The following is a 12,125-nucleotide window of genomic DNA, read 5'->3' as shown; positions in this document are numbered from 1 at the left end:
AGATGTCATAGAATGGTTTTCTGGTGTCAGCACCATTGTAGCTTTGACCCTGCCTGAAATATTAGGGACAAAATACAAAATATTTTGCATTTTTTGAACCTCGCCAAAATTTTCTTAGAAATAAACATTGCAAAACACTACCAAAAATTATTTATAGCACAAAAAAGTAGTACAGACTTTCAAATCTAAATGTTGTGTAAAAATATACCAAATTTGGACTCAATCAGATGAATCACATTTATTTTAGAATGGTATTAGTGAGAAATTTCTTAGGCGGAGAGGCCATTTTGGCACATTTATCCATAAATGTCACCAAACTGTGCCAAATGTGTTTTTTACATCAATACTGGGGGTTTGGTAAAACTACGAGGTCATGTAGCAGCTGGACCCGCCGGTGGGTCCGTAGGGCTCAAGGGGTTAAAACAGAGATAGTTTCAGTTCTTACAGTATCTGCTTCAGCAGAACTTCACAGGTTTCCTTCGACTTTCTGAAGCATCCAGTCCCCTGCTTCTGTTCTGGGCAGACTCAGTCAGTGAGCAAAACCTAAGAAGTGTTATTTATCACATTTCTCATGTTCACATGTTCTGAAAACCTGATGTTGAAAAACTCTCAGCTTGGATATATATATATTTATCTTTAAACAAATAAAAAAAAACGTAAGTGTACCTTTTCCATGTGTCAGTGTGATCTTGCTTATTTAGTCTCTTTTCAGAATACAGATACATTATATCGGTTTTCCATCTCTTAACTGGACCTAATTGATGCCATGTTTATAAGAGAAGTTTTTGTAGTAAAAAGGAAAACGGATGAGTGTGCAACACCTCGCCGTGTGTGAAAAGCTTCTTGCAGCTCCAGGGAGAAGTGTGTGAAAAGCGATGTGGCTTGAAGGCCGCTGGGGTGGAAAAAAGAACGAGGTGTGCTAAAGAAAAGAAAGGGTGTTAAACCAAGAGAATAAAACAAGAAACAACAGAAGTGGCGAACTTAAAGCACAGTTACTTTTAAAAGAAGCAGCGTGCTTCTAGGCCTTTCTGAGGACGGCTGCACACTTTGCTGCTGATTTAACCACCTTCAGAAGAAACCACATCATATAGGGGCTTTACTGTGTTTCATTATTATTGCAGCAAAGTTTTGTGATTGGATGATTTGAAATAGTTAAAGCCTATTTATCGAAAAAACCTTGTTGTTTTTTAATATGTATTTTTTCAAATTTTTTAACCAGATTATGCTGTATACGTGGTCTTGATGCACACATTGACGGATGAAAATGATGTTGTTGACCAATGTTATTGTCGTCAACGTTGAGGAAAACATTCCGTAAATAAATGTATTTTTTTCCTAATAACTAAAACAAACCACATTCTTAAGGGGGGGACCCATTGGTCCATTTCAATTTGCATGTTGTATAATAAAAAACAAGGCTTTGTTTTTTGGTCCACTCTATAAAGCCTGGAACTCAATGCTATTTCAATCTGAAAATCTCACACAGAAAAAAGACAATTAGAAGAAATTTAACGATACAATTAGGCTACTTGGCATTTGGCGCTCAGACCTCAGCAGAGGTGTCAAGTAACAAAGTACAAATACTTCGTTACTGTACTTAAGTACACTTTTTAGGTATCTATACTTTACTCCATTACTTATTTTTCTTCCTACTTCTGACTTCTACTTATTACATTTTCACACAAGTATCTGTACTTTCTATTCCTTACATTTTTAAATCAAACGTTGCTCGTTCCTCTTGGCTTCGGTTTAATGTTTATAGATATTTATTTCCCGTCATGTGCTCCATCCAATGCAGATCATTGGCCCCACCCACATCTAGTGAAAACTAGTGTGATTGGATGAGTCATAGAACGCAAGCACTCATTGGTTAGCTAAAGGAAATCATCAGAAGCAAGCAGGTGTTCTTCAAACTGCTAACGTGAATTGTCTATGCCATGCTACAATGTGGGATTCAGAAAAAGATGTTGAAATGTCTGAAAGGTCGGACACAGGCGAGAGCGTATCGGGAGACGGAGACCAACCAGACCTCCCTCATCCTTGGCCCTATCTCAAAGAATTATAGTAGTAGTAGAAATAGTCGAAAAATTGAGCTTTCAATTCAAATAATGGCATCTGGTTGTTTTTTTAAAGGTTACTTTATACTTTTATACTTTAAGTAGTTTTTGGAGCTCATACTTTTCCACTTTTACTTGAGTAAAGGGGTCAAGTTAATACTTCAACTTCTGCCAGAGGGTTTTTAAACTGCAGGATCTATACTTCTACTTAAGTAACAAATGTTTGTACTTTTGACACCACTGGACCTCAGCAGGAAACACTGCACCTATTTTTGATAGATATGCATGAACAGGAGTAAAGAAAAGAGCTGTTTTCCCCCCCAGGTCTGAAACTGGTGGTGGAGTGGAGATAGATGAAGTTGGTCAGTCTGTAGACGGATGGGTAGCCAGACGGTCTGCTGAGCTTTATGGGGAGATCCAGAGGACTGCGTGAGCTGATACCAGATCTTCACTCAGGGACCTGGAAGATGGAAGTCCAGCTGGATAACACAGGTTGAGAGAACCTGTCCATGATGAGCAAGCATGAAGCGACAGTGGAGAGAAAAAACTCCCCGTAAGGAAGAAACCTCTGGCAGAACCAGGCTCAACATGGCGGCTTCTGCAGGACCGGTTAAGATGAGACGCAGAATCCAGAAAGAGTCCAGGAGTTGAGACGCTCTGATGACGTTTTAGCTACAATGGAGGAGGAGGGGCTGGAGGAGGGTTAAAACGGTGTCATCTGAATTAAGTCACATAGTGCAACCAGGCAGCAGACAAGTTGCGGATCTTCAGTTGAACAGGATGGGAAACAGGTTGTAACATTACGAGAATAAAGTTGCAAAGAGAATAGTCCTAACATGACAACAATAAAGTCATAAAATTACGAGAAAAAAGTCATAAAATTACGAGAATATGGTCATAACATTATGAATATAAGGTCGTAAAATTATGAGACTAAGGTCATAAAATTACCAGAATTTAGTCATAATATTATGACGATAAAGTTGTAATATTATGAGAATAAAGTCGTAAAATTACAAGAATAAGGTCGTAACATTATGAGAATAAAGTCGTAAAATTACCAGAGTAAAGTCATAAAATTACGTGAATAAAGTCGTAATATTACCAGAATAAAGTCGTAAAATTACAAGAATAAGGTCGCAAAATTACGAGAATAAAGTCGTAAAATGACCAGAATAAGGTCGTAACATTATGAGAATAAAGTCGTAATATTCTGAGAATAAAGTCATAAAATTACGAGAATAAAGTCGTAAAATTACCAGAATAAGGTCGTAACATTATGAGAATAAAGTCGTAAAATTACAAGAATAAGGTCGTAACATTATGAGAATAAAGTCGTAAAATTACCAGAATAAAGTCGTAAAATTACGAGAATAAAGTCGTAACATTATGAGAATAAAGTCATAACATTATGAGAATAAAGTCGTAAAATTACCAGAATAAAGTAACATTATGAGAATAAAGTCGTAAAATTATGAGAATAAAGTCGTAATATTATGAGAATAAAGTCATATAATTATGAGAATAAAGTCATAATGTTACGAGAAACAAGTTGTATTTTATGTCAATTCTTCCAAGAAGCCCTTCCTTCCCTAGAATGAGGAATGTGGAGCATCATGGGAAGTTCTACTTTAGCATCGGTTTGACAAATCAGGAAATCTTTTAGCAGCAGCATCAAACTGGGCAGGATGTCAAAGTGGACTCTGGTTGCTGATTGGTGGAGCTGGTCGGCCGTCATCTGCTGGGCGGAGCTCCAAGCTTTCTTTCTGAAACGGGTTGCTGTTTGATGATATACGACAGCAATATATGTATATTACATTCTCATAATATTACAACTTTATTCTCCAAATTTTACAACTTTATCCTCAAAATAAAACAAATTTCTAGCCATGCTCTATTACTCCGTCGTATTTTTGGCATTTCTATAACTAAGGAAATAATAAAAAAATTTAAATAAGTATTAGATCAAATAGATTTCTAAACACATGATTAATAAATGCATAATAAATACATTCACATTTGTATGATGTTTGTTTATAGGAGGTGTTCATATGAAATACCTCATAAGCATTTTTATGCATCTGACTAAAGCTTTAAAAGCTGCCAAAAACCACACTGTTGCTAACGTCAACGCACAGCGAAATAAAAGTTGTTGCTTCTCACTTCAGAGGAAAGGCAAAATTTGAAAGGAATGCAATTCGTAAAAAAACTCAATCTAAAAAAAAAGATGCATTTGGGAAAAAATACAATCTGGAAAAATAAAATGTGAAAAAATATATTTAAAAACAAATTGTAAAAACACATTTTATATATATTTTCTTTTAACTTACAAAATATATTCTTTCCTGAAAAAAAATGTAATTCCCTGATTGTACTGAACTGGTCTTCTGCTTAGGTTTGTGCTCCGCTGATGCCTTCAGGGACCAACCTCATTGCCTGACCCTCTATTAGTACAATGTCCTTTAAAGTTGAAATGAAACCATTTGCAACAGATTATTCTACTCTGTAATCTCAGAACACTTAGAAGTGTCAGCATTCTTTCCATGTCAGACATTAAACTCTGTGATGCTCCCTTTGTAAATAACTGCCTTGCTGGACTGCTGCCACCATCCTGTTTTTTAACAGTGTCCTGTCTGGCAAGGTGGCAATAAGAATAATTGTCTTGATGCCAAAAGGGCCCAACAGATTTTACTTTCACAAGTGGAGCAGTATGGCAATTGCCATATTGCTCCACTTGTTTCATGCATATAAATTGCTTTATTATAATTATGCAGGGAGTTTTACAGTTTATATGGACACTGCAATGTAAGTAGAGCAGAAAAACAGAAGAAGAAGGAAAAAGAAAAAGAAAAAAAAGGACAAAAGATGAAAGAAAGATGAGATAGGAAGGAGACAATGACAAAACATTTTCAGTCTGCTTCATCACCTGCAATGAGATGAAAAAAGAACAGCACAACCAAAAGACATGGTACGAGATATACAATAAAGCAACACCTTCAAACTATCGCTAAAGTAATATTATTAAGTCTGACATGTACTCTGTGTTACCTGAAGATATGAATGTGGGGTTTCTGTTTGGAAGTGAATCTCTAAGTACCTGAAGCCTAGCACCTGTAGTTGTTTGTGAGGGTGAACTTGTGAATGTAAAGTTTTAACCATAGAAAAAATGCTCAGTAGTGGTTGTGGAGAGCCGGAGAGGCACCCCCCCCCTCCCCCAGAGCACTGAGTCCAGCGCCGGGAGACCCAAAGCCCCAGGCGCCGAAAGGGACCCCAGAAGCGAAGGCATTTGCAACAGATTATTCTACTCTGTAATCTCAGAACACTTAGAAGTGTCAGCATTCTTTCCATGTCAGACATTAAACTCTGTGATGCTCCCTTTGTAAATAACCGCCTTGCTGGACTGCTGCCACCGTCCTAATTGGATAATTCATTTCTAACGAAAGCAGTTAGTGGTGCATCCGTTCCAAGTTTTCAAGCCTCTTGTTGAATCCAAGCCAGTTTCTTTGAAACCAACTGACTGCATGAATTTAAAGATGCAAAAATGTTTCCACATTCCAATATTTCTACCCTCTGACATCCAGTCAGAGCTATTTTCTGTTTAGTTTGCTAAGACATGTTACTAAAGTGATAATGATCTGACCTCATCCATCACTCTGACTGCTTTCAGTTAGAAGATGGCGTCGCCCTAAATACCGGCTGAGATGGATTCCAACTTCACACCATTGAGTCGCTTATGCACCAACATCAAAATTACTTCCTGAATATAAAAGCTTATATAAAAGGTTATATCTTTAACCTTTCAAAGTTATCGCTGCTTCTTCTTTTGTTTGTTTGTAGCTATGAACAGGTTTTTTTTTAATTATGAAAATGAATGGAAAAATATCTAGATGATATTTATATCTAAAGAATTTTCCCTCCAGTCAGGTTGATGCCGTCTAATTTGATTGAGTTATTTTTCAAATATAAATGGTGTCGGGGTTAACGAGAGTTAGTCTTCCTACTGTTTTTTTTGTTTTGTTTTTTTGCTGCATCAAAAGTGTTATTATCATTATAGCCACAGATTGTGACAGCCAGATATTTTTAGCTCGTCTGCCTGGCTGTGTGTTTCCTGGACGGGGCCGCCTGTGGAGCTGGTTGACAGTTGCCTTTTGTATCTATGCTTCTTTTTCTATGTCTGCTTCTGTCTCCTTGAACCCCAGTGGGCCTCAGCAGATGGCCGCTCACACTGAGCCTGGTTCTGCTGGAGGTTTCTTCCTGTTCAAAGGGAGTTTTTCCTCTCCACTGTCGCTACAAGCATGCTTAGTGTGAGGGATTGCTGAAGAGTCAATGAGTCGGTGCAATCAGCTGGTTTTCCTTAGATAGAAAACTTTTAATCAATCTGACTGGATGATCTGGTGAACTGGAAAGTGACCTGAGATGACATGATGTGAATTGGAGCTATAGAAATAAACTGAATTGATTTGAAAATATGGAATGAAAGTGACCCGACAGGTCAGCCCTGAGGAACCCCGAATGTGATGCGTTCAGTGGAAAATCACACAAAGTCCCAAATATTATAGTAATTTTTAACATAATGCTCAAATGAACTTTTCAGGATACAACGAGTGGAGGGAATTATGTGGCTTGATGCGCGTAGCTACACTGGATGACCTCGCAGAAGCGGTTGGGGATCGCAGAGTTGCTGAGAAGATACTTCATCTTTACAAGCATCCAAACAACATCGATGTTTGGCTTGGAGGACTCGTGGAAACCATCCTCCCAGGCTCTAGAACCGGTCCGCTGTTTGCCTGTCTGATCGGAAAGCAAATGAAGTCTCTCCGTGACGGTGACAGGTACAATAACATTCACGATGGATTCAAAACTGAAGAAGGCTTCAGGTGAGCATTTTCTGCTCTTCTTCCTAAGGTTTTGGTGGGAAGCCGAAGGTGTTTTCACTCAGCAGCAGAAGGAGGAGCTTTTGAAATCTTCTCTTTCTCGAATTATTTGCGACAACACAGACATACAGGAGATCCCTGAAGATCCCTTCAGGTTTGGTCAGTACCCTGCTGCTTATGTTCCCTGCAGTGAGATACCGTCCATGAGGCTGGAGGCCTGGAGAGAGGAGAAGAGTCATGGTGATCTTTGAAAGCTTGATGAATTAAATCACTGCAGTGGTTAAAAAAACACATTAAAGTGAAAACTTTTCCCCTCCCTGTTTCAGACCTGCAACTGTGTGGCTCTCCAAGGCAGATCAAGAATGGAGATTTTATATTTTCCTCCAAATCTGGCAAATTGACCGCTCTGTACTCCTGTTACCATGGTTTCAGATTAGAGGGTGCCGCTGAAATAGTTTGCGAAGAAACTGGGTGGAATGATGAGCCCCCTCTGTGCACAGGTAAGTGAATATTCATGATGTGGATGCGTTGTGGGACAAGTGGAAAGCATCTGATTCCACTTCTTTATCATGAATGTTTTATAATCAATGTATAAAGGGCTAAAAACAAACCTCCATCATCACAGACTTTGCTCTACTCACTCTGTGAGTGATCCATCCTCTGGAGAAGCAGCACCACCCTGTGCTGCTTTACTGCCCTCTGCTGGTCATAAAAAAATCAACCTTTTTACACAGACCTGAAATGTCTGATCCATCCAATCAGCAGGAGAGTTGGCTCCCCTCTCTGTAGTTATAAATCAAACAGACAGGTACAACTTGGCTCTACTACAGCTTTCAGACAAGGTGCCACATTTCTGCTAAAATGCTTTAGATAACAGGTTCACAAACATTTCAGCCTGTGACCCCAAAAATACCAACACAGCAGAGCGGGGACCACAGAGGATACGTATCATTACTTCCCTCTATTTTTATTCATGGACAGAAGGTGATTTAGGGATATTTATTTTTAAATAAAAATATTTTTGAGTGACATTTGATTATTTTATCCATCGTTATCACTGTATTTTGATAATGGATACATATATAATATTTGAATCATTTTTAGATAAATACATTTTAGATACTAAATAAATGTTCCGTCTTTTTATTTCAATGGTACATTTGTTAATATCATGGGCAGAGGCATCAAATAACAAAGTTGGCTATCTATACTTTGCTAGTGTGATTATTTTTTAGGCAACTTTTTATTTACTTAATAACCTAATAACTTTACTTTCTACTGCTAACCCTAACCATTTTAAAAATAGACTGAATTTTGTTACATTTAAGCTAATTTTCATTATGGCCTGTTGGTATTTAAAGGATAAAAATCATCAAAAATAATTAGTTTTATCCAGACAATTAATTTCTTTATGGTTGGACTCGGTGCTGCCCCAACTTGTTGCTCACCATAAACCAAAATAAATCGTTTTTCAAGATGATGGAAAGTTAAATGTGACTCTGCTACCATTAGTTATAAAACTAAGAAAATAAAGTCTAAGGAAGTTATCATCTACAATTGTAGAAAACTGTTCCTTTAATAAGGTAGAGCAGTAAAGCTTCTGGCCTTAACAGTTTTTCCTGCATTACTTTTACGTTTTATACTTTAAGTAGTTTTAAAAACTCCCTTTGAACAGGAAGAAACCTCCAGCAGAACCAGGCTCAGTGTGAGCGGCCATTTGCTTTTACATTTATACTTTAAGTAGGTTCAAAAATGGTACTTTTACACTTTTACTTGAGTAAAAACCTTAAGTTGATCCTCTAACTTCTACAAAACCGTAGGATTTATACTTCTACTTCAGTAATAAACATTAAAGGAATAGAGGACAATCTTTTATTTCCAGGTGGATCATCTCAATAAGTGGTCCTCCTAACTGTCAATCATTCTGGTGATATGTTTACGTAAGGCCGTCCTACGTGCTCGTCCCGTTAGCTAGCTTTTTCTGCACAGTTTCAGGCGTATATCTGTGGTGAGCTACGGTTTCAGTCATTGAAGCTCACCTTTCTCACCGCGGTTCTTTGAAAATGGCCGAGGGTCGGGAGAGAAAAGGTGTCTACGAAGTGTATGAGAAGAAAAGAAAGACCTCAGAAGAGGCAGATATATCCCAGAATGCTTTTTGAGGAGAGCTCTCCTCGCTAAGCATTATGGGATTTGCTGTCATAGTGGCCTGCTGTCGCCATAGGCCAAGGGTGGGCAATTCCAGTTCCTGGGGGCCGGTATCCTTCAACTTTTAGATGTGGCTTTGGTTCAAAATACCTGAATCAAGTAATTAGTTGATTGAGAGGACTTGTGAGAAACTGACTGCATACTGAGGAGGTAACTCAGCCATTTGCTTCAGGTGTGTTTGATAAAGGATGGATATAAAACTTTCAGGATACTGGGCCTCAGGAACTGGAATTGCCCACCCCTGCCATAGGCTGTTGCTACCTGACAGCGGCCACTAATAACAAAGATGGCGCAGGCGGTGTAGAAGGAGTTATGTAACCAACTTTCACTTTCTTGCTGTAAATTACAAACCTGTAGCTGTGGTTTATAAATCAGATTTTCACTTGTAGTTTCAAACCAATTCTTTAATGAAGATGAAATCCCCCAGAAGTTTTAGGAACTTTAATCATTAAATCATTAATCATGGAGGATTACAACAAGAGAAAAATGTTTTGGCAAAGTTTACAAAAGGCTGAACTGTTGACTTTTAATCATCAGGAAGGAGTGTTGGTGTTTCTAACCCTCATCTTTGTCTTTGGCTGAAGATCAAAAACTTTTTAGTGAATAAACACTGAATAACCTGCTGAACCAGTCATGATAAGCCTCAGGCTAACTTTTGCATAACACATATAAAAGTCTTATGACATGCTATAAATCAGTTTTTCGCTAAAAATATGAGGCTCTTATGTTTATTAAAAGGAATTCAGAAATTTAGATCAAAGATAGAAGTTTAAAAAAAAGGATTTAATTGATGCCCTTTATGTTCACCTCTCCGTTTATAAATATATTTAAATATTCCTGAGAAGGGGAGATTTTTTTTGTCAATAATGGGTTGATTTTGTGGGTTTTTCTATCCGGGTTTCAAACACAGAGTTATTCATTTTGTGGTGAAACCGCCCCGCTGCATGATGCTGCCACTACCATGCCTGTTTTCAGGTTTATCCCTTTATAGAGCAACTTACCAGTTTTCATCACTTGCATACCCCTTACAAAAGGACCCTCAGTCCCTCAGTGAGTTCTAGAAGCACAATATCTATATCCAGCCATTCAGCAAAGATTCTGCTACATGGCTGTACATCTTATTTTGGCATTTGACAAATTAGATGAGCCCTTAAATGATATATTACCCACTGGAAATTAAGTTGGAAAAAAATGAACAATTAACAAAAATTAACAAGTCAAGACAAAAGGTAAACGGTTAATTGAAAAGGTTTATAAACTAAAAAAATGTAAGTGCCAATATCAGCATTAATGTCTCTAAGTTTATGTTGGACCAAAAAAATGTGTTTTTAATGCATTTTTTGTTACTTTTTCTTAATATATTCGGGGAAGTTGCCGTTTCTTGTTATTAAATTGACACACAATTTATCCATCAAGATATGCATATTTTTTGAATGTTACAAAGATAAAAACGTCTTGTCCTGGATTCCAATAACACTATTGGCTCTAAATTTAGATTTTCAAAGGATTTCACTGAGTGGCCTAGAAAGGGTTAAACTTTTGGGCTCCTCCAAACATCCTTCTTGCTGTCATGTCTAACACTTCAGGGTTTCTCTGGTCTGCCTCTGGGTTCTGAAGCAGAGACTTCTTTGTTAGATCAGCACAAATCTGAGTTCCTCTTGTTCATGGAAGCTTCCAGCCTTGATTGTTCTTTAAGATCCTGCCTTCTTTTCCTTTTTTCCAGGAGAGCAGCTTGGATAATTTTCAGACTACGGCAAAAAGTTGATACATCCCAGTGAACTTTCCACTTGTTTGATCCGATGGAGTCCAAAGTTCTCAGTGCTGCAGACCGACTGGACTTTCTCATCGTCCCATATATTGGCGAACGGGATGAACGCTCTCAAAAGACTAATTTTTATGCTGCAAAAAGAAGCTGAGGGGTTCCATAAAACTCTGAACGGCCATATCTGTCCAACATGTCCCGCCACGTCTCCTAGGTTTCACCAAAAAGACAGTTAGCTTGATGCCACACTGCAAAAACGATCTAGAAATAAGTAAAAGTTCCTTAAATCAAGTATATTTACCCTTAATTTGAGCAGGTAAATATGTCTCTTTGCCAATGGAAGGAGTATTTTTTATCTTAAAATAAGATAATTAGATAATATGCACTGGAAATAAGACAATGCAACTGTTTTTTTTTTACGTATTTTGAATGTAAATTGTCGTGTTCCATTGGGAAAATGTCTCACTTGCCACTTCAGTTCAAGAAAAAATGACTTATTACAATTTGCTGCTGTGCACTAATGCAGACAGGTTCAACGGATCTGTTTTGGTGTGCATATAAGCAAAGAGTTTGTTAATTAATTGTTGCGAAACATGAATATGCACCACATTTCATCAGTAGAAAGTTATGAGGAGTTCAGTAATTTGAAAGTTGAAATAATTTTTAGTGAAAATTTAGTCAGTTTGCTGGTCTTAGTCATAGTTTTACTCCCAAACTGCTTATAATTGGGATTAAGTTAGATTTTTGTCTGCAAGAATCTTACTTTGACTAAAAATGAACTATTTTCCCACATTTAACTCTTTCAATAACAACGGCAGTGAGATACACACCTACTAACAGGTGAAATACTAAATACTTTTAAAAGGTAGCTCTAAATATTTTCACTTTGACTTTATTTGAAAAGCAACATAAAGATTCCGACACTTAGAATCTGGGTAAGATTTCCATGTTTGAATACCTACATTGAATTTAAATGAATTACAACTGCAACAAAAAAGAGATTCAATTCTATTCCGTTTATTTCTATAGCGCCAATTCACATCATGTCGTCTCAAGGCACTTTCCAGTTCAGCAGATCATTGATTCAAAGTTTTCTATCTAAGGAAAACCAGTTTTATGCATCGACTCACTGACTCTTCAGCAATCCCTCACACTAAGAATGCTTGTAGCGACAGTGGAGAGGAAAAACTCCCTTTGAACAGGAAGAAACCTCCAGCCGAACCAGGC

General features: G+C 37.6%; 1 protein-coding gene across 1 annotated transcript in view; it reads left to right on the top strand.

Moving 5' to 3' along the window:
* The window catches only part of tpo (thyroid peroxidase), a 41,015-nt gene extending 29,822 nt beyond the window's left edge, over positions 1 to 11,193 (top strand). Inside the window, exons 10-13 of the mRNA XM_038307066.1 lie at positions 6,652 to 6,889; positions 6,963 to 7,171; positions 7,258 to 7,431; positions 10,860 to 11,193. Of these exons, the coding sequence (XP_038162994.1) occupies positions 6,652 to 6,889; positions 6,963 to 7,171; positions 7,258 to 7,431; positions 10,860 to 10,876 (638 nt within the window). The 3' untranslated portion in view covers positions 10,877 to 11,193. The remainder of the gene's footprint in view (positions 1 to 6,651; positions 6,890 to 6,962; positions 7,172 to 7,257; positions 7,432 to 10,859) is intronic.
* Positions 11,194 to 12,125: the final 932 nt, after the last annotated feature.

This window comes from Cyprinodon tularosa, unplaced genomic scaffold (assembly GCF_016077235.1).
Source record: "Cyprinodon tularosa strain WSP-4 unplaced genomic scaffold, ASM1607723v1 ctg6, whole genome shotgun sequence".
NCBI classification, from domain to species: domain Eukaryota; kingdom Metazoa; phylum Chordata; class Actinopteri; order Cyprinodontiformes; family Cyprinodontidae; genus Cyprinodon; species Cyprinodon tularosa.
Note: the sequence above shows the minus strand (reverse complement) of the source record. Positions and strands in the feature narration are given on the sequence as shown.